General features: G+C 29.7%; 1 protein-coding gene, 1 long non-coding RNA gene and 1 other non-coding gene across 4 annotated transcripts; all 3 read right to left on the reverse strand.

Moving 5' to 3' along the window:
- Nucleotides 1-5,241: 5,241 nt before the first annotated feature.
- On the reverse strand, nt 5,242-5,325 carry TRNAL-CAA (transfer RNA leucine (anticodon CAA)). Its single transcript has one exon. It is a non-coding gene; the product is annotated as a tRNA-Leu (tRNA).
- A 2,831-nt stretch (nt 5,326-8,156) lies between these two features.
- On the reverse strand, nt 8,157-14,385 carry LOC138347797 (uncharacterized). The gene is made up of 2 exons (XR_011220348.1): nt 14,259-14,385; nt 8,157-8,353 (listed from the first exon to the last, which is right to left on the reverse strand). It is a non-coding gene; the product is annotated as an uncharacterized lncRNA (long non-coding RNA).
- Nucleotides 14,386-16,883: 2,498 nt separating this feature from the next.
- Nucleotides 16,884-19,848, reverse strand: LOC101266196 (cation-dependent phenylpropanoid and flavonoid 8-O-methyltransferase 1). Of its 2 annotated transcripts, none has more exons than XM_004234470.5 (5): nt 19,665-19,848; nt 18,765-18,844; nt 18,411-18,555; nt 17,953-18,084; nt 16,884-17,421 (listed from the first exon to the last, which is right to left on the reverse strand). In XM_004234470.5, the coding sequence occupies exons 1-5, from the start codon at nt 19,722-19,724 to the stop codon at nt 17,134-17,136; spliced, it is 705 nt and encodes a 234-aa protein (XP_004234518.1). In that variant the 5' UTR covers nt 19,725-19,848; the 3' UTR covers nt 16,884-17,133. The 2 variants fall into 2 exon arrangements, with proteins under 2 accessions (XP_004234518.1, XP_010317684.1); XM_010319382.4 differs by having other exon boundaries at nt 18,411-18,552; nt 19,665-19,821.
- Nucleotides 19,849-23,310: the final 3,462 nt, after the last annotated feature.

Here is a 23,310-nt window from a genome sequence, read left to right on the forward strand (position 1 = left end):
TTGTTTTTATTTTAAGTTTAGTTAGGTAAAATTGATGCACCCGAACTCTTTAAATTCTGAGTTCGGCTAAGCCACAAATTTCAAATAAGTTGGGATCGTTTAATTTTTATTGTTCATATCTCTCCATATATAATATAATCACATAATTGCACTTGCTACTTTAAAAGACTTGGAACATAAAGGTTCACCTAGGTTGGGAATGGAAAAAAAAAGATCTTTTGAATTGGTTTATTGAAGATATAATTAAGTAAATAGCTCAGTGAGTGAAACGTGTGGATTGGGAGGATATCCCATTAATGAACTACTTCGTTGAAAATATAGTCAAGTAAATAAATCTTCTTGTTGATGGCAAAACAAGGCTCTTCTAGTATTAATCGTTGATATTAATAACCTCCCTCTATCCACCTACATAATCTATAAGACATAAGTTTTACGTGAATTCAATAACTTTTGTTTTGACTTTACATTAATTTGTATTAAAAAATTTAATGTATCATTATGTAATGTATCAGAAAGGTATTATGATATATCATAAATAAATCGCATCTGTGATACAACTACACCAAAACTCAGATACAACAAAAGAAAAAAATAATAATACTATTATGTATAAATAATAGAAGTCTTGCTGAAGGACATAATATAACACATATGTTATAGCCTTTTATGAAATTTTCTTTTAAATAGGTATAATTGGAGTTCAAAAAATTAACACTATCAATCCATACATTTAATTGGGCCAATGTGTATTAAGCAAACCTTCAGTTGGCTCCCAATAAAATTTAGGGGAAATTTCATGGTAAAAAGATTAAAATATAATAAGCCTCGTTAGTTACAGTTTGCCTAATTTACACTTCATATTTATTGTTTATTTATTATGAATATTTTTTTTGGGTATAATTCGCTTGTCAAAATACAAATAAGGTATGTATATATAAATTATATATTTAGGAATTTTTTAGAACTTGTACAAATTAAATGTATCGAAAAGATAATTATATATAAACTATAATAAGCATATACAAATTTTGGATTTACACAATTATAAAAATTCTAGATTTATACATTAGGAATCGATTATACAAATTTTGAATTTATATTGAGAGTTTGAGTTATACAAATTCTGGATATGAGCCACATAGTTATGATAGTAAGTTAGTTTCAAATGACAATTTAATTAAAATATAATTATATTAACTAACTAACTAGTATATGAAATAATTTTCATTAAAACTTGATTAAGTGCCAACACTAACGACTAACTGTAAATTATAGTCTATTAAAAGTGCATAAACTTCAATATATAATAATTAAGGATTTACATTTACTAAATAAATTGCAAATAATCTTTCTCTATTTTACATTTGTGAGAAATATAATATTATTTTTTAATATTTTTTTTGTGATAATCTCATCTATTTTTGCTTTTCTTGAAGATTTATAATTTTTCCTCTTTTGCTTGTAAATTTTTATTGAGTAACAATAGAAATAAAGACTTTTTAAGTTTGTTACAATAAAATCTTTAAATATTATTTCTTTTATTTCATTTTATATGTCATATTTTTACTTTGCACTTGCATTGAGAAATGATGAAATTTTATTCTTCTAAATTTATTTAATGTTTTCTTAAGTCAACTTTATAATAAATGATGAATATATTTTCAAGATTAATCAATTGCTCTATCAAGGATATAATAGGTAAAATATAATAGTTTATGCATAAATTTTATAAGATGACAAGTATTGTGGTCAAGTTATTCCTAAAAAACGGATGACAGATAAAATTAGACAGAAAATATGATCTAAGAAGATAATTCATTAATTACGTATAATGATAACATATAAATAATAATAAATAACAAATTTTCCAAATTTAATGAATAGTAAGTTTAAATGTGCAAGAAAATACCTATCTTAATGGCACATAAATATCAAGAGCTACAATTAAGGGTGTATATGATTGGGTTGGTTCGGATTTTTTAAATTCCAAATCAAATAATTTGTGTTGAATATTTGAATTTATAAACCAAATCAAACCAATAAAACTCGGGTTTTTCAACTTCAGTTTTTTTTCGAATTTTTTGGATTTTTTCGATAAGTATTCATACAAACATATAATTTACTTGTACTTCAAATATTTCTTTAGTCCTACCAAAATGCAAATATCTAAGTTATTTCTCAAGAAAATAACAAAAATATGATATGATTAATGACACTAAAATACCCAACAAAATAATAATAATAAAATCGTGTAAAACAAATATTGCAAATTAATAAGTCATTATGAAATTGATCATAATTTAAAGTACTAAATCACGCTAAACTAAGTTTAGTAAGTATTAGTTACATGAATAAATGTTAAAAGAAAGTAAAATTAGGTCATGTATTTTTTTTTTCTTGAAAACTCAGGTCATGTATTTTAATTGTCTAAATCTATGTAAAACTAAAAAAATAAATATTCAATATTATTGTCATTCTTAGTGTTGAATTGATTTTCTTTTTGCATTAGTATTAATTTGATTTTTATTTAAACTTTATTATAATTACCAACATTTATGGACTATAATCTTTATTTTATCATTAAGAATTTAACTTCCAAACATGAAATAAATATAATTAAAGACAAAAAACTATGAAAAAGTATAAGAGATATTTAAAAATTATATCGAAGTAAGTATTTTTACGTATAAAATAAAATTTTTAAAATTATACATATAATATCGGGTTGGTTTGATCTCGGATTGGTTTTTTTAGTTGAAACCAAACCAATCCAACTATAGTCGGGTTTCTTTTTTCAACACTAAACCAAGTCAAATCAAACCACTAGTCAAATTTTTTAAATTTAACTCGATTTGCGATTTGATTCAATTTTCAATTCGATTTTGTACAGCCATAGCTAGCTACCATCATTCTAATTCCTTTTTGCATATTATATATATCCGATAATATATATAATTTTGAGTAAATTAATTGTGTATCTTATATTTTTGGAGTAAATATAAGATATACACTTACAAAGATGATATCATATTTCATTGCGCGACTCTTTTATGAACTTTGTTAATATGAAATGCTTTGTAACAATTATCTCTCCTTTTAAACTCTTATAATAACATATTAAAATAGAATGACAAGTACTACTTTATAAACAAAGGCCATATACAAACTATACAAGTGAAAAAATAAATAATACTAGTTCTTTAAATTTATTTAAAATTTATGATTTGTTCAAATATTTCATTCTCTTAAAAAGAAAAAATCATAATAAATAAAAAGAATTATACATGAGAGAATTTTAGTAGCTCAATTAATTGACTAATTAAACTTTCATTTATTAATCAATAAGGATTTTGATTCCCTGCCTTCTAATCACCTTCTAAATTTTTTATAAAAAATAAAAAGAGAATATTCTTTTTGTGTTGATTGCTTCGATTAATACATAATTGTGTAATCTTATTTTCTGACAAATGAAATAAGATAATATTAAATTCTGATTCTTGTAAATGTACGATCATAGTACAATGAATCATATTCGAATAATTGAGTATCTAAGGACGTGATTTAGTAATAAGTGAATTAAAAATTATAAAGTTATTAAAATTTAAATTAATTTTAATAGAGACAAATTGAATGTATTCGAGGTGTGTTTGGTATGGAAGAAAATATTTATTTTAAATGTTCGATTGATGAATTTTTTTTTTTATGAAAATAAGTTCCTTAAAAATGAAAACAATATCTTTCCTACTCACCGACGTAGCACCCCCACCCCCTCTCTATCCTTGATCATCCCAATCCCGGCCATCCCCGAGGCGCTAATTGCAATGGTGAATTAAGAATTTTCACTGAGAGTTTGAAAACTAAAATGTAGCGCTCAGGATTTAAACTTGGAATTTCAAGTGAATTTCGAACCTCCAAAATCACTGACCCAACCTCTAGTCTAGTGTTCAAATTTTCAAAATATACGAGGTCATTTGGTGTGGAGGATAACGTCAAATAAGTTATCCCTCCCTTTAGTGATATAGTAACCGCGAAATAAAATAGGCCAGACAAATATATCACTCTTTTTATATATATATTCATATATTTACATTATTTCTAATACACGTATATTTCACACAATCACTATTCCTTATACAATGTATTTTTGGTTGAACACCCTTGCCCTCTCATAGATCTCAATTTATCTGTCTAATTTAATAGACAATGTTACTTAATACATGTTATCGTGATATTAAAAGAACCAATTATATTCCTATCATCAAAAAAAAAAAAATAGCTCAAATTTTTCAAAATATAATACTATAAGATTGATATACATGCATGAATCCTTTTACAATATTCATGTACTAAAGATTTCATGTCTTGTACGGTGGGACACCAAAAATGCCTTTGGTTTCAACCACATGATAATTATTGAGACAAATCGACAGAATAAAACATATTAATTTTTTTTAATTTACTGTCAAAAATTATTCTAATCGAGTTTATTAATCATATATAAATTATTCTGTAGAGACATACTGTGTGTTTAAATGTAACATTTTCTTTTTAAAAATGTGAACTATAATTAAATTTTTAGATTATCATAATTAATACTAACAGATGCTAAAGGGAAAAGATGGAAATAAATAGTTTTTTTTTTAATTGGTTAAAAGTAATAAGTAAAAGTGAAAATCTAATTTTGAAATAGTGCATAAATAAGCATGAATGGAGAGAGTAATTATAACCGCTCCATAACAAATAAAAGTGAAAATTTAATTTTTATGTGTTATATTTAGTATACCAAAAATACATATTTAATGAATACTATTTTGATGGACGGTTATACACTGTTCTGACTCTGTAGTTGATAAACAAATTGATAGATAAGAAATATCACAAACTCACCAAATTTGATAGATTTTAGCATAATGACTATAGAACTGAGTTGAGAATTATGAGGTTTTAGGTTTGAATTTTAGTAAAGGTAAAATTATTACTTTTTCGTCTCAGTATATGTAATGTAATTTAACTGAGCACATAGTTTAAGAAATATAAAAAGAAAATTATAATATTTTCAAGACTATCCTTATAATAGATAAACAAAAATTATCGAATAAACAAAATCCAACAGAAATAAAATGTTGATAGTATCATTAGATAATTAATTGCCAAATAAAAAAATATATTTTTTAAAATTGACAAAAAAGAAATCGTAAAGTTGATTGAGTTACCAATAAAACAGAATAAAGGGGAAAAAAATGTCAGAAGTGGGATTTGAACCCACGCCCTCTTACGAAGACCAGAACTTGAGTCTGGCGCCTTAGACCACTCGGCCATCCTGACTTTTATGATGTATATTTTAGAATAATTGTATTTAATAGTTTATTTGTGGCATTACCCAACGACCCTTTTTGATGTCACTAGTTAATTCAAACCTCAATTTTTTATAATTTTTATTTTTATAAAAAAGAATCGTAATAATTATGATAAGAGAATAAATTCCATATATATTTTATAACTATTGTTGGAAAAAAAAGTATTAGCTAATAAAGGATATCTAGACAACATAACATAGAGAGGAAGTCTCTTATTATTGTAATAAGTACTTATTATTGTAATCAACTTGTGATAGTAATGTATTATTTCTTTGGCCCACAAGGCCCTTAATAAATTCCACTTCTAATTTAATCTTTAATTGACATGGAATTGAATGATTTGTCTCACCTTAAATATATTACTTTTAAAGATGCAACATTTAAATTTCAATAAAGAAAAGAAAAATTGGAGGTATTTCTTACTGTTTGTCTTCTCTAAATGTGTTTCGATATATGTATTAGGATTTTGATTAAATTTTATGTTGTGCTTTGTAGGATTTATTTCTAGGGTGGGGTGGGGTGGGATAAGCTTTTAACATAATTTTTTTCACGTCATATGATGCTCAGATTCGAGACCTATAATTAAGGGTGGAGGGACCTTGAATCATATTCCCACCAAAGCTCTTTCAAGCTAGTACATAGCCAATTCCTTTTCTTTTGTGTACTGATCTGGTTGGTCATTTTTGAATATTTTCGTGAAATAATGTTTTTGCCTCCCTATATCGATCTTAGATCCTTTATGTTTAATTTTGAAAATTGGTTTCCAAGCTTTGAATAAAAAGTTGAGAATTTTGTAAGTAATGGATTACGAAAGGCTAAGGTTACTTAAAAGTGGATTTCAAAGTCTTTTGGAGTTTCGAGTATCAGAATGGAATTCGATCAATTTCATCCAAATGTGGAATCTAATCTAGTAAAGTTGTCAGTTTTAGATTCGGAGTCTTTTTCAGGAATTGACGTCCTAAGTTGAAAATTATTGAATTTTTTTTAGCCTTTGGTTTTGACTTTGGTCAAACACTCGGGGTGTAGATGCTTGGATCGAAATTCTGAAAGTTCCGTTGAATTTGGGTGATGATTTTCGACCTTGGTGAGGTCTTGGTTGAACTAATGTAATATAATCTAACTTTAAAAGTTAGTCAAATTGACTTTCGAAAAGCACAACATAACAAATAAAAGGTGGATGGAGGGAGTAGTTGTCACGACCCAAAATGAGTCGTGAGTGACACCCACACTTAACCTCCTAGGTGAGCGAACTAACAAATCTAAACCCCAACATATATCAATATTTTAACTATGAATAACAAAAATAATGCGGAAGCTCCAAAACTTATTTAGTAACCAATTAAATAAGCTTCTAAAGTTTAATACATATTATTCTCAAAATCTAAAAGTCATCACATCAAAGACATCCTCAAATTACCAAGTCTAACAGTATTTGAGAAAACAAAATAAGCAAAAAGATGGTCCATGTCCGAAATTCAAGGACATCAAGACGTGAATGAGAGAATCCAGCACGAGCTAAAAATAATAGCTCACCAGTAGTTTCTTATAATTTTCACGGATATCGGGTCAATGAGATCTCAAATTTGTATTTGGAGGTTCCATTGAATTCGAAACGTCGAATATAATCAATTTACTCATATGATTTGTGTTTATGGAGTTCTAAACAAATTTCGAAGATCCTTTCAATGATTTTTGTGTTAAAAAAATGTTAAAATGTAAAATAGTTATATATAAAAAGAGGAAGAGTCAATATACAATAATCAGAAAAGAGTTAAAATATCTTTTTTTAAAAAAAAAATTAAATGCAAAATATTCTCTGTTAATAGTTTGATTTTAAAATACCTGTATTGCTAATTATTTAGTTAAAAAATACTTCTATTATTAATTGTTTAACTCAAAAATATTTTTAATGTTAACAATAAAGATATTTTAAAGCTAAACTATTATCAACAAAGACATATATATTCTACACCTAATAAAAATATTACTGATTAATTTTTATCTTTCGAATTAAAAAAGTGCATGAAAGCATTTCTTTTGATTAATAATATGTTTAACATATTAATGTGTAAAAACAAAATTGATATGTTTAGCATGAAAAGAAAACATTTTGATTCTTTAAGTAACAAGAATTTCATTATATTGTGCAAATTTTAAGGATATTTGATCATTTTTCCTATGATATTTCTGTATGAAAATAAGAATTTCAATCTAATTTAACAGTGTAATTTTGAATGAAAAAGTATCAAGTTGATTTTGCACTCTAGAAGTTGATGGCTAAAATGACATTTAACAGAAGATCAAATAAATAAGCAGATTCCTAAACTTGTTAGATTTTTTCCTTCAGGTATCACAACTACGTCATTTTTCTATTGAATCATGGAACCCCCATAATTTGTCCTATTTAAACAAACATCGTTGTCTGATGTGAAACCAGATTTGTAAGGGATATTGATAGAAGATACATATATTGTTCCACAACTCATTAGTCCAATTGATAGTGAAAATGTTCGAGAATAATTGTGTTTTACTTAAGTCATTTGAACACATTAGAAAACAAATGAGACTAACACGGTTTGTCTTCGTTCCTTCAATCAAAATTATTACAATTCGAACACAATTGAAAGCATTTACAATAGGAAAACCGATCAAATTCAATCAATAGTGTTTTAAAGGAACAAATTGTGGGTGATTCAATGGTTCAATAGAAAAATGACATAGTTAAGGCATCTGAAGGAAAAAACTCAACAAGTTTAAGGATTTGTTTATGTATTTGGCCTTAACATAATTTCATAAATATATTCTTTAACATAATTTCACTTGATATTTATATTCTTAACATGGGATATATACAAGTAAACACTTAAATTTATATAGAATTAAACAAATTGAAGTATGAAAGCAAGATGAAAATTACTCTGGATGATTTTCAGTTATAACTCTGATCTCATGAAGAACTCTGCCTTTCGAGGGTACACACTTGTCTCCAATATATACTTGCATCATCACACAATAATATATATTAAAAATAAATAAGAAAAAAACCCCATCAATATACACAAAAAAAAAACTTTTGATAAAACAATTTACTAGTATGTATATATATTTTTTGTTTGTTTCAATCTGTTTGTTTAAAAATATTAATAATTTAATTGGTTAATTATTTAATTAATTTCATTTGATTTTGATTTGTAATTATTTGAATTATAAAAAATAGTTTATATTAAAAAGGATGGGGGATTGTCTCTGGGAAGGAGGGAGGAGGAGATGGTTTTTTTAGGGAATAGTAATATTTAATCTTTCGCTTTTAACGATATTAATGGTATCTTTGATTTTTGTCAAAATTGAATATTTTAATATCTCAGGTGTATTTCTTAAATTAATAAATAATAATTAAGTGTGAAACTAAAAAAAAGATAGTTTAGATATATTTTTGACATTTATTTCTTATTTTAATCGTTCATGTTTTATATCTTGTTGAGTTCTTATATTTTATATGAGTAGATTTTTGTGATAGAATATGTTAATGTCTCCAATAGACAGTTGACATGTTATCTTTCCATTTTATTATTTAGTTTAGGGTTTTGCTAGATTTAGTTACTGTAGAAGCTGTATCGAATTAGAAAATACCACCTTGTGGGGTTTTCCATTAGCATAACGATATATAGTTACATAATTACAGTGGGCTTAAGCCCAGTATGGAAGTCTAAACCTAAACCTAATAATCTTAGTTAACACTCCTCCTCAAGTTGGAGCATGAACATCGTGAATGCCCAACTTGGATACAAAAAACGAAAAAGTAGGATGAGATAAAGGTTTGGTAAACAAATCAGCTAGCTGTAGTCGCGTGGGAACGTAATGAGTTGAGAGCTCGTGACGTCGTACACATTCACGTACAATATGACAATCGATGTCGACATGTTTCATACGCTCATGAAATACTGGATTAGCAGCGATGTAGAGAGCAGATTGGTTATCACAGTATAGCCTTGGAATTGCGGTAGTTGCGACTCCAAGGCATCCAAGAATATGCTGAATCCACCGAATTTCGTAACAAGTGTCAGCCATGGCCCGGTATTCAACTTCGGCAGAAGAGCGAGAGACTGTAGTCTGTTTCTTGGTCTTCCAAGAAATGGGAGGGCATCCCAACATGACAAAATAACCGCTGACAGACTTTCTAGAGAGAGGGCATGTAGCCCAATCAGAGTCACAATACGCCATAACCTGTAAGTTACTATCTGCGCGGAGAAGGATGCCCTGACCAGGATGACCTTTGAGATAACGCAACACACGCATAGCAGCGTTGAGATGGTCAATTCTGCGCTCATGCATGAATTGAGACAGGAGATGAACTGAATAAGCCAAGTCCGGGCGCGTAATAGTCAGATAGATGAGACGACCAACCAGACGACGATATTTACTTGGATCTCGAATCAGCGCGCTGGTCGACATAGCCAAGCCGTGACCAGGAGGCAAAGGGGTCGATGCCGGTTTGCAGCCAGTGAGGCCAGCTTCCTGCAGGATTTCCAGAGCGTACTTGCGTTGGCACAACACTAAACCGGTTGACGAACGGGCACATTCGATTCCCAGAAAATATTTCAAAGGCCCCAAGTCCTTCAGCTGAAAACAATTGTGTAAATATTTTTTGAATGAAGCACATAGAGTGAGGTTGTTACCTGTGACTAAAATGTCGTCGACATAAATTAAGATAGCTAGGAAGTCGGCGCCACGTCGAAAGATGAACAGAGTATGATCCTTATGAGCCTGTTTGAAACCATAACGCCTCAATGCAATTGTCAGTTTTTCAAACCAATTTCTGGGTGATTGTCGTAGACCATAGAGAGATTTTTGCAGTCTACATACTTTTCCTGGGTGTGCGGTAGAGTAGCCGGGTGGAAGCCGCATGTAGACCTCCTCGGTGATATCTCCGTGTAGAAAGGCGTTATTTACATCCAGTTGGTGAATTTCCCAATTCTTGGCAACGGCAACTGACAAAAGAATTCGTACAGTTCCCATTCGGGCAACTGGAGCAAAAGTATCCGTATAATTTGTGCCAAATTCTTGATGATTACCCAGAACAACCAGCCGTGCTTTGTCCCTTTCTTTAGATCCATCGGCATGATATTTTGTCTTGTACACCCATTGACAACCCAGAGCTCGTCTACCGGCTGGAAGATCAGTTAACACCCAAGTCTGATTATTTTCCAAGGCTCGGATTTCTGTTTGCATAGCCTCCCTCCAATTAGCCGATTTAACAGCATCTCGAAATGATCTGGGGATGTCTGTAGTAGAAATGGCAGCCAAGAAACCACGATATATGTCATGTAATTTGTCATAATGAACGTAGTTAGTGATAGGGAACCGTGTACCTGAACGAGGACTCGTCGTGGGACAAGTAACGGAAGGTACGTTGGTAGCAGATTGACACACATATTCAGAAAGATAGCTAGGTGGATGGCGGACACGACTCGAAGCACGGGTAGGTGGTGGATTTGGCGAATTATCGCGTTGGTCGATGGGAGGGCTGCTGTCGATGGAAGGCATTGTGGGTGTTGGCTGTTGAGACGTGCTGCTGTCGATGGGAGGCACAATGGGTGAGGGTGCTGACTGTTGGGGCGTGCTGCTGTGTGGCTGGGAATTAAATGAAGTGTTGGAATTGATTGATGAGGTAGGGACAGCAATGTTGTTCGGAAAATCTGCTTGGTGGATCGGTGGTTTGGACGTCTTGGGCTGCTGGTTGGTATGTGTGGGAGCGAAAGGAAAGGTCGTTTCATCAAACGAGATGTCACGCGTATGAAAGAAACGATGAGTTTCCAAATCGTATACCCGCCAACCTTTTGTCCCGGAAGGATAACCTAGAAACATACATTTGAGACTTCGAGGTGCAAATTTATTTGGTGGACGCTGGATATTTCGAACAAAACACAGACACCCGAAAACACGTAGATGGGATATATCTGGTGGGGTTTTATTTAGTATTTCAAATGGGGATTTGCCACCGAGGATACGACTAGGTGTGCGATTGATGAGATAAACCGCAGTACGGACACACTCCCCCCAAAACTCGACTGGTAGTGATGCTTGGAACATCAAGGAGCGTGCTACATTTAAGATATGACGGTGTTTGCGCTCGACCCTTCCATTTTGTTGGGGGTACCGACGCATGATGTTTGGATAAGAACGCCCATGTCATGATAAAACTGACGGAGAGGAGTGTTAAGAAATTCAGTACCATTGTCAGAACGGATAATTTTTATAGTTTTGTGGTACTGAGTTTGGATTAATGTAAGAAATTGTTTTAAACAAGATGTGGCTTCACTTTTATCTCTAACGAGGTACACCCAGACAACTCTAGAATGATCATCGACAATGGTTAAAAAATAATGTGACCCAGAAGACAGACAAGTGGAGTAAGGACCCCATAAATCGCAATGAATTAAATCAAAAATGGACGCAACTTTATTAGAACTAGAAGGAAAACTTGAACGAGTTTGCTTAGAATAAAAACAGATCTCAAACGACTCTAAATGTTTGACATCTGAGGGGGTGTTATTAAAAGGAGGGGAACATAAAATTGCAGGAGATGGATGACCCAGTCGCTTGTGTAGTAAATCGACTTGGTTGGCTCTAGAAGCTGACACGAAGGCTTGAGACTGGAACACATATACCCCGTTATGAGCTGTACCCCGACCAATCTCCGTTGTCAAAACACGGTCTTGTATCACACAACAACAATCATCAAAAATCACACGACAATTATTTGATTTAATTAGACAGCCAACAGATATCAGATTGCACTTTAAGTTAGGGACAAATAATACATTGTGCAAAGTTAAGTTATCAGAAATAATTACACTCCCACAAGAATTTACCACAACTCGAGTGCCATCCGGCAAACCAATAGAACACTCAGGGACAGATGTAATATCATAAAGTGATAAAAAAATTACCCGTCATGTGATGTGAAGCACCACTATCAATTAACCAATCGGGTGACAAAGCGTGTACCGTACCCGTGTGGTTGGCAGATTGTGTAGGAGTGTCTAGCATATGCAATAATCGAGTCATCTGTTCAGCCGATAATCCAGGAATAGTCGTGCCTTGGTTGCTGCCGATTGTCGCTGTTGGTGCAGTGGAGCTGTCAGCGTGTGCAGCCAAGCTCCCACCTCGGCCGGCACTTTGTTCTCTGCCAGAAGGAGAACCACGACCACTTCTACCTCCGCGTCCTCCCCCACGACCCCTTCTTCCTCCGCTAGGAAATCCTATCAAAAGAAAGCACTGTTCTGCAGAGTGACCAGTTTTTCCGCAATGAGTGCATTTGTATTTCGGGGTTTGTGTGGGTTGATTTTCAGCCGCGAATGCTAGTCCATCAGTTTGGTCATCTCGGTTGCGCACAATCGATTTATGTCTCTCCTCTTGAGAGACAAGATAATATGCTTCATTAAGGACAGGGAGTGGTCGGGTGCCGAGAATTTGGGAGCGAGTGGCTCCAAATTGTGCATCGTCCAGCCCTAGAAGAAAGGCCTGCGTCTTCTCCTCCTCAAAGCGAAGACGCATTTTGGCAGCCGCAGGACATATACAGCCGCAAGTTGGATCGATCGACCCGTACAATTGGTTCCAAATCGCGATAAACTGATTGTAGTAAGAAACTACAGATTGACCTTTTTGCCGCAACGTTTGTAGGTCTGACTTCAGCTGCCAAGATTTTGGAGCATTCATACCTCCGTATCTTGCTTTTATATCAGTCCATAGTTCGTGGGCAATTTTGTGGGCGACGAGACTAGGCTGGATCATTTCGTCAGCACTATTAAATATCCATGAGCATATGATGGAGTTATTTGCTTTCCAAGCATCGAGTTCTAAATCATTCGTCGGTTTTGGAAACTCGTTTTCATATAGAAAACCGATCTTGCTTCTGCCTTCGAGTGCATGACAAATCGCTTGTTCCCAAACATCGAAATTGTCTCCCTTTAGCAGGTATTTAGTTAGAGAGTTGCTTGGTCCTTCCGATGGGTGCAAATAGTAGACGGAACTCGGATCATGAATCGGTCGAATCTTCGCAACAGTCGCTGTGGAAACAGTGCTGTTGGATTGATGAATGGACTCGCCTGTCATGATTCTTCGTGGGACTGTGTCGATCTGCCAATTCGACTATTCTGTCGTGCGAGATTGCAGCGACGATTTGAGGATTGTATTTTGGCGGCGGAATTGTTGGGCTCTCGGCTAGGATTTGATTTCCCGGTCGAGGCTCTGATACCATGTAGAAGCTGTATCGAATTAGAAAATACCACCTCGTGGGGTTTTCCATTAGCATAACGATATATATAGTTACATAATTACAGTGGGCTTAAGCCCAGTATGGAAGTCTAAACCTAAACCTAATAATCTTAGTTAACAGTTACACATGTCCCAGCACTTCTAGTCAGTCTAGAGGTATATTTTAGACATAGTTAGATTCAACTACAATGTTATAGTTTGACTTTTCAGTTATTGTTTAAACTCTCAGTTTTCATTTATTCAGATAGTATATGAGTATTTCTCTATCATTTTAGATCTCACACGATTTAGCTTCCCCTCAATGATAGCCATGCATAAAAACGTCGAAAACATGCAAAAAGGGAAATTTCATTTGAATTAATGTTATGTACTATGGTTAACACCATTATGAAGATAGGGGATAAGCATAAGTCATAAGCATAGTCAGTATATTTGTCATCATATCATTAGAGAAACACTTCATAAATACCAGGCATATTGAACACCTTAAATTGAGATAAATATTTTAATAATTTTTTAAATTTGGTATCTTAATATATTTATATTATAAATTTCAAAAGAAAAATAATAATGTTTTATGAACATCTTTAATTTAAGATAATAATTTCATAATTAAATAATTACCTCACACAATTCTTTGACTCTGCAACAGTCCCTTTGAGCCTTCCAAAGATTTGGAGAGAGCCATTTCTTCAGTCTAAAAAGAGGAAATAATTTTTGTTTGCTACTTTTGTTGAGACAAAGAAAAAGAAAAAGGGATAGTTATAAGGAAATTTTTGCAAATAATCATTATAATAATTATAATTTATAGTTGTAGTTTGTATATTTACGAAATGTAACTATAGTTTAAGTTGATTCATTGATGTAATTGGTGACATTATAACAGAAATAATTTTTAGCGACATTAAATATTGACAGTAATAAAGGTGCTAAAGTCTTTATTGACATTAGTTAAGTGTCATTAGAACCAATATCGCTAAAGGCTTTAGGGACATCCACAAAGAGTGACAATTGCCGCTAAAAATACATATTTAGCGGCAATTAAGAATTAAATGTCGTTAATGGTCATTTTTGTTGTAGTGTGAGCATGTTGATATAATTGAGCTATTTTTGTATAAGTTCAAAATAACCAATTGATACAAGTATAAACATCAGAACTTTAAACAGTTATACAAAGTATATTATAGGGAAAAGGGTTTGAAAACTATTCCAATTTTGGCCAAAATTGTTGTTACGTTACCAAACTTTATGGAGGATCTTTTACCCCCTGAACTACTTAGTAGTGTATTTTAAAGGTATATATATGTGTCAACGTAGACACATTGCTATTTATAATTATGAAATATTTTTTATGTCTACGTGGAAACATATATACCTTTAAAATACACTGTTAAATAGTGCAGGGGTAAAAGGTCATTTCCAAAGTCTGGTATTGTAACAACAATTCCGATCAAAGTTTGAACATATTTCAAACTTTTTTTCTTATATTATACAAAAATTATACAAACTCTAAATTATACAAATGTATGAATAATACAAACTCACAACCTCAGTTCACGTAATTATTATTACTGAATGTATAGCGCAAGCAGTAATTAACTAAAACTATAGATATAATATAACTAATTAACCAGCATATATATAATTTCCTCATATTTATATTAGCATTAGTCCCAAGTAAGTGTTTTAATCGAAAAAGGAATTTTTTGTATTATTTTCAAAAGTTTTCGACTTTTTTAAAGTCGCCATTTAATTTTTGAGAAAAAATTAAGAAAACTATTCTTTCAATTTGACTAAACAGGAAATCAAGTTGAAAGATTTTTTAGGGGTTCAAGAATTCATATTAACGCCTTAGGAAGGTTTAAAAGCACCTAAGACGTCTTGGTTATCCGATAACTAACTTTTTGGCTAAAATTTCTAAGTTAGATTTCTAAAACTAGCCGAATACTACGCTAAACCAACATAAGTACCATCAAGAGAAGATTTCACACCAAAATATATATAGGTATATATAGTGTCTTATTTGGAAATAAGGAGACGATATGAAACAAGAGAAAATTGGCATAACTAGACAAACACAAGGTGAGGAGAATCACAGTGAATCGAACCCATGGACACAAAGAGAGCACAAGATTGAGCATGAATCCATAATTTCAACTTGATATTGCGTCTAACTCGATTAGCGACTAAAAATATGTATCAATATCAAAATTATGAACTAAGGAGCAAGAACAATCAGCAAAACACTTAAGCAACAAAGAAAACAAAGTTCTCCAAACATGGAAGTTTCGTTTCGAGACAAGAGTGTTGGGTTTAGCAAGTGTGAATGGAAAAAGAAAAGAGAGAATATGAAAAGTGAGGGAACTACTTTGGAGGTAAAATGAAAAGTCATTTGCAAAGTACAAATGAAAAGTATCGGCAAAAGAAATGGAAATTGTTGTCCTTATATAAGGAAACACTTCCATTACTTCTTAAAGAGCTAAGAAGAAGATGCCCCCTCGCACCATCGCTTGCTCGGCTTCGGATTTGAATTTAGCATGTGATTGATTGATAAAGGACAAAATTTATTTAATCAGTAAATAAATATTTATATATCTTTAAAAATTATCTCATCTTTTGAAAGGATCACTCAAATTAATATATATATTTTCATTACAGCTAAGACATGCTCTCAATTTAATTCTTTTACCAATCAATATTGTACGAACTATTTTAATTCATCTTAAATGTTAAATATACTCTAGCACAACTCTATTATATTTCTTAACACTCGTGCATCAATAACAATATCATGAGCCATTTTATAATTGAATTTATTGTAATTATTAAGGTGATATTTAGTCCTACTTTTTCGGTTCCATATTAATTGAATTTATAGATAATGTATATTTATTAAGAAAAACATTTCAGAATTTTCATCATTGTCCTTTGTAAAATGATAAATATAACTTTATAAATAGTGTAATTTATCTCTTAAAAAAATATGAAAAAAATACAAAAAATTATTTTAAACTTTGAACAATTCAGTTATTTTAAACAATGAAAAAAGCCTCAAAGATTCACTCAATATGAAATAGAGGGAGTATAACATCTCCGCAAATGTTCGTAAGTGGAAAAGAACATAATATTCCGTAAAATTTCTAGATTTAATTCAAACATAATTAAAATTATCCAAGTGGATCTGATGTGGCGAAATCAGAAATTTATTAAAAAATATTTAAGATTTAACATAAATATACAAAACATAAATTTTAATTTATATACTTTATATAACATTTTATATAATATTTCGATAAAAATGATCATCGGGCCACCATTCGCAAAACATAGAGATTTTTATGAAAAATAGTAGCCCTTGAATTTGAAGTTGTGTAGACAAACTTAAGCACAATTTTGCAACATACTTCGTAAAATAAAACATGAAGTAAATAAAATGGACACAATGTCATACTTAACTTTTAAAGATGAAACGATGATTTCTGATAGATCCTCAGAATCTTTAGAGTCGCCAGCAAATGGTGATTCCGTCACCTAAAGGGACTTGAGAAATCTGAACTCGATCATCATTGGCTAGAAACTTGTTAAATTCAATGGTATATAACCTAGTTGGTTTCAAATCTTCCTTAACAAACTCTTCAGGCATAGCAACTGTCCCTAACCATAGTGTGTTATCATACACAATTATGCCACCAACTTTCACCAATTGCAACAATCTTTCATGGTACTTTTGATAATTAACTTTGTCAGCATCAACAAAAGCAAAATCAAAACTTCCTCTATTTGCATCCTACAACAAAATTAAAGCAAATAACATAATGCATAGGTAAGGTTTAAAGTAGATAATAAAGTATTCATTGAAAAGGTGTCAAACAGTTTAAGTTTGATCGGGAATTTACACAAGAAATCTTGAAAGTTTTTTAAATGAAATTTATATATATATAAACTATGTAAAAAAGTATTATCAGTCACAATAATTGATAATTACTATAACAAAAACAACTTTTAGCGACAATAAATATGGACGTTAATAAAGAGTAAAAAGTCTTTATCGACGTTAGTTAAGTGTCATTACAATCAAATATTTAGCAGCTATTAAGCTACTACCGTTAATTAATTTGCCACTAAATGTTAATAATCATTTTTGATGAAGTGAATTCAGAATATTTAAAAGATATATGAAAAATATACGATCAAAGATAGACTTGTTTGAATCTTGAAATCCAAATAGTGTCACGTAAATTGAGACAGAGAAAATAGTAAAAATAAGATGAAAGAATTAAAAGTGTTTGTTTATGTATTACGTCTATTATATACTTACATCTTTCAAAAGTTCATCAAGGGTTGATAATGCTTGAGACTGTATGAAGTTGATTTTGTGCTCAACTCCAGCCTTTTTTATAATTGGTAATCCCATCTCATATGTATCCTTGTTCATATCTATAGCTGTAATCTGCATTCACATTAATTCATTCATAATTTAAATATTTTAATTTAAAAAGAATATATATATACCTAAATAACCAGGGCATAATTTAATTTAAAAGTCACACACTTATTAATAATCAAATAGACACTTCAAGTTGGCAAAAATATGTCTCGATAGATATTTCGAAATATAAAAGGTAAACACGCACATAGCTAAATTAAAAAAGATTCAATATCTTTATAACACGCAAACAATAGTACTAGTTATAGATCAAACATATTATTTGTTTATTAGCTAAATAAATAAATTAAAACGAAAAAAATATTATATAAAAATGAGATGGGACTAGCCTTGCCATCTTGAGGAATTGTAAGTGCTGTAAGAAGCAAAGAATATCCAGTGAAGACTCCAATTTCAATTGTATTTTTGGCATTTATTAGTTTCTGAAGTAGAGCTATCAATTGGCCAGCATCTGGTGAAGTTGACATCAAACTTCTGTATATAAGCAGTGGTCGAGTCAGAAATTTTAATAATTTTTTTTTTTTTTTTCGAATTAAAATTTTTTAACGAGGTGAAAAGTAAAATAATTAAAATTTAATCAAATAATTTAATAAATATATGTCTCAAATAATTTTGCACTTTAGAAATTGATGGCTAAAATAGCATTATAATAATTAGAAAAGCCAATAAAAAATTAAAATTACTGTGGATGATTTGCAGTTATAACTCTGATCTCTTTGAGAAGCTCTGTCTCCCTTGGATAAACACTAGTCTCCAATACATACTTGCATTATCACAAAATAAAATATACATATATTAATGAATTAATTATAAGTTAGCAAAAGAAAATACACATAAAAATAATAATTAATTAGTAGATACAAAGTTAGAATATTATTGATCCTCTTTTACTTCCTCTATCTTAATTTGTGTGTCCGGTAATTTTATTTAACTTAGTTAATTGACTGTTTGAATTTTTATCGTATTGATTCAGACTTGTAATTTCCTTTCCCTAACCCTAATTGTATCTAATTTTGAGTTCGGTTAAAAAATCTTATAATTTTAAATTAAAAATTCATAAAATATATTAAAATTTACTTTAATTTTTTGATTTTATACATGTCAAGTAAGAAGTTATTTAATTAAAAAAATTAAATTAAAGGGTAGAAAGAAAATGGAAAAAGGAAGTACAACACAGAGAATTGAATCCTCATCAACAAAATAAAAATTTACTAATTCCAACTTGTAATTTCCTTTCCTAACCCTTTTTTTAAAATCTGATTTTAACTTCGCATAAAATATAAGAAAATTTTATGATCTTAAACCAATAATTTATAATATATACATAAATATTTTTTTAAAATTTAATGATTTCAGACCTGTCAAGTAAGAAATTGAAATTAAAATTAAATTAGGGTTAGAAAAAATATGAAAAAATGAATCACAACACGAAGAATTGAATTATTACCAACAAAACAGAAATTTAAATAGTAAATCAACTAATAAATTAGATGATTATCAAAATTAATTGAAAAGAAAAAAAAAACACTTGTAAAAAGAAAAATTATAAATCAAATAAATTAAAACGAAGAAATAATGAATACCTCAAACAATTCTCGACTCTGCAACAGTCCTTTTGAGCCTTCTGTGTTTGAAAGTGCCATTTTTTCAGTCTAAAATGGAAAAAATTAAATTTTGTTGTAATTACTTTTTGTAGAGATAAATAAAAAGGGATATTTATATTTATATTATTAGCATCACTTTCAAGAAAGTCATTTGTTTAAAAATAGAAAAGATTCTTTCGATATTTCCAAAGTTATGACTATATTTCTTTAATTTTTTCTTAATCTAATTTAGCTTTAACAGAAAAGGACCTAAAATATTTATATAATATAAAATTATTCTTGATAATGGTTTCAAAATATCATTTTCATCTATCTACGGACTTCAAAATATCATTCACCTTTGGGTTTAAAATTGACTACTTATTTAATTTTTTTAAAATTAAACTCTTTAAATATTTTCTAAAATACTTGCGTTTAATTGTTGGTTATAGTTTAATTTATTAATATAATTCATAAACGAATCCACTATTCGCTCATTACTAATTAAATCCCACCCAATTAATAATCTAATTATAATATCAAAATCGCCATAAACACTACTAAAACACGATGAAATTATAGACTACTGAAAAATGATCCAAAATTATTCGAGTCCGAAACAAAGTCCCAATTAAATTTAGGTTGAACCGCTTATTTAGGAGGACACTTTCAATAGAATTATCTTTCAAGATTTAATTAGAAATTTATGATTAAAGGTAAAAAAGTAATATATTCCGAATTGATTCATGCATCTTTTTAAAATATAATTTTATAAATATTTGTGATTTGTTTTAAAATCTTTAATATATTATTTTGAAAAAAAAATTACCTACGAAGTAACATCACATAATTGAGATGTAAGAATAATTAAGATGAACATAGGCAGACTCTTAAGTTTATCGATAATTTTTATTTAGAAACTTGAATGTATGATAATTTACTTCTATAAATATTTTTACCTCAATTTTTTAAAAACACTCAATTGACAGTGAATTTTCTGTTGTTGTGGGTAGTGAATTGATTTATAAATTATACTAATAAGTTAAAGTATAACAACTAGTTTATCGCCACGTATTTAAAAAAATGTTTAAATAGTTTAAATTTAAAACCATTAAATAAGTGGTTAATTTTAAATTAAAAGATGGATGACAAGGGTATTTTGGAGCTAATAGGTGGGTGAGAAAGGTATTTTGGGGCCAATAGATGGATGGAGGATAATTTTGTATCATTTTTAATACCTTTGAAAATATTTTAGGCTCTTTTTCATTAGCTTAATACCGAGTTCGAATAAATAATATTTTAAAATTTTATTATCTTAAATAAAATTATTTTAATTATATAAAAGTATCATTTAATTTTGTAATCTTCGAAATGCAATGTGAATTATTGAAATTAATTTTTTTCCTTAAAAAGAAATGAATATTCTTTTGTACTTACAAACTTAAAAAGGAAAATAAGTAATTATTTTTAGACTTAATTAATTTTTAAATATTCATAATAAAAAATAAATTATTTTGCCACAGTCTTCATAGTCCAGCAGGTCCGGCATTTGTCATATTGCGACTCAGATAAAAGTTTGAATTTTAACGTTATGAAATTAAAATTTTCTACAATAATAAAATAATTTTGAATGATAACTTATTAAATATATCTTAATAATTTTATTATATTAAATACTCCCTACTTTTCAAAAAAATTAACCTAGTTTGACTTGGAAAGAAATTTAAGAAAAGAAAAGACTTTTTAATCTTGTGGTTCAAAATTAAAGTTATGTCAAATGTACCAAAATGCCCTTTAATCTTGTGGTCTTAGAAATGTCACGTGAAAAGTTAAAATTAAAGTTTTTTCAAAAAAAATGAAAACATTTTTTTTATAAATAAACTAGGGGTGGGCATTCGGTATTTCAATTCGATTTTGTTTTGTTTTTTTCGATTTTTGGTTCTTATAAATTTTGTATCAAATACCGAATCAAAATATTTCGGTTCGATTTTTTTATTTCGGTTTTTTAATAGGTCTACTTGAAGTCACTGCAGGCGGCGCTGCTGCTGACGGCGGCTGCTGCTGCCTGAAAGAGGAAGAGTTGTTGCTTGCAAGAGGAAGACGAGGCTGCAAGATGAATATTAAAATTAAATTAGGAATAGGGACATTACGTAGGGTTTCACATTCTTTTTTCTTTTTTTAAAAGATTATTTAATATTAATAATTATTAATTAATATAATATAAATTATAGTATAATATTTCGATTTAAACCAAAATATCGAAAATCAAAATAATACATACCAAAAAAAAGTACCAAAAACCAAATTAAAATATCAAAAAGTATAAAAAAGTAAACCGAATACTGAATCGAAAATTGAAATACTGAAATTGAAATTTTAAAAAAATTTGATTCAGTTTAATATTTTGATTTTTCGATATTTATGTGCACCCCTAAAACAAACTAAAAAGGAAATTGAGACATTTTTTTTAAAATTAATTGAGCATATAGAAGCAATTATTTGGTGGCCTTTTCGGAGTAGGAGGGACCAAGCCAAAGCCCACAACATAGTAAAACATCTTCTGTGATAATCAAGAAATATAAAAGTATCCAAATAGAAGTCATTTGAAAGGAATAAGACAATTTTTTTTTAGTTTTTTTTTTAATATTCATAAATATTTTGATGATATGATTTTAAAGTGATTTTTTAAATAAAATTTTTATAGAAACTTTCATAGGAAATTGGGAAGCAGTATGTGAAACTTTACCATTTTAAAACATATTTTGAATATTTAGGAGTCATTTTGTAAAAAATTGATGATTTTCTATGTTCTTTCGTGTAGACGCCATAAATTTTTTTGGTGATATGATTTCAGGTCGATAATTTTGTAAAACCTTTGCGAAACTCTCCGTAGGAAGTTGGGAAGCAGTATGTGAGACTCACCATTTTTAACACATATTTTGGACATTTAAGAGTGTCATTATACATACGATTTTCTTAGTTTTTTTTTTGTTTGTGTTAGCCGATAAATACTTTTGTGATATGACTTTCAGATGGTGTTTTGATCAATCCTTTACTTAACCCTTTGTAAGAAGTTGGGAGAACATTACGCCAAATATCACCATTTTTCACATATTTTGTATACGAATTTGACTATTTGTCAATTTTTCTTGTGTGGTTAACCCATTAATATTTTGATGATATGTCTTCCTAACCATTTTTTACAAAACCTTTAAGGAATCTTCCTTATAAAGTTAGGAGAGCAGTAAATCTGCTTAATTTTTTATGTGTGTTAGCCCATTAATAATTGAACATTAACGATTAATTCTGTCTTTACTTATCGTTGTTCTTATTTTGTGAAAGATTAACACACACAATCTGAGAAATTCGTCTAATTCTTGTAAAATGTTCCTAAGTGGTCAAAATTGATTACTACTCTTTACTTACAGTTTTTCTTATTTTGAGTGAGTCAAGCGACCTGATCCATTGCGTGTTAGTAGACCACTTATGTCTAATAGTAAATAAGTTTATTTAAAAAAATGGCAATCTAAAATTATATTATTTTTTAATTATATAAAAAGACCATTTCTTAATTTTAATTATATAAAAAGACCATTTCTTTTTGAAATAGGTTAACTAATTTGAATATAAATTAAAATTATAAAAA

This window comes from Solanum lycopersicum, chromosome 3, assembly GCF_036512215.1.
Source record: "Solanum lycopersicum chromosome 3, SLM_r2.1".
In the NCBI taxonomy this organism is placed as follows: domain Eukaryota; kingdom Viridiplantae; phylum Streptophyta; class Magnoliopsida; order Solanales; family Solanaceae; genus Solanum; species Solanum lycopersicum.

What these genes read in the sequence shown, in the direction of transcription:
- LOC101266196 (XM_004234470.5), bottom strand. Translation starts at nt 19,724, where the DNA reads ATGGCACTTTCAAACACAGAAGGCTCAAAAGGACTGTTGCAGAGTCGA. An exon ending in AGAGTCGAGAATTGTTTGAG is followed by an intron (nt 18,845 to 19,664) that starts GTATTCATTATT and finishes TGATAATGCAAG; the next exon opens with TATGTATTGGAGACTAGTGT. An exon ending in CAATTCCTCAAGATGGCAAG is followed by an intron (nt 18,085 to 18,410) that starts GCTAGTCCCATC and finishes ATGTGAATGCAG; the next exon opens with ATTACAGCTATAGATATGAA.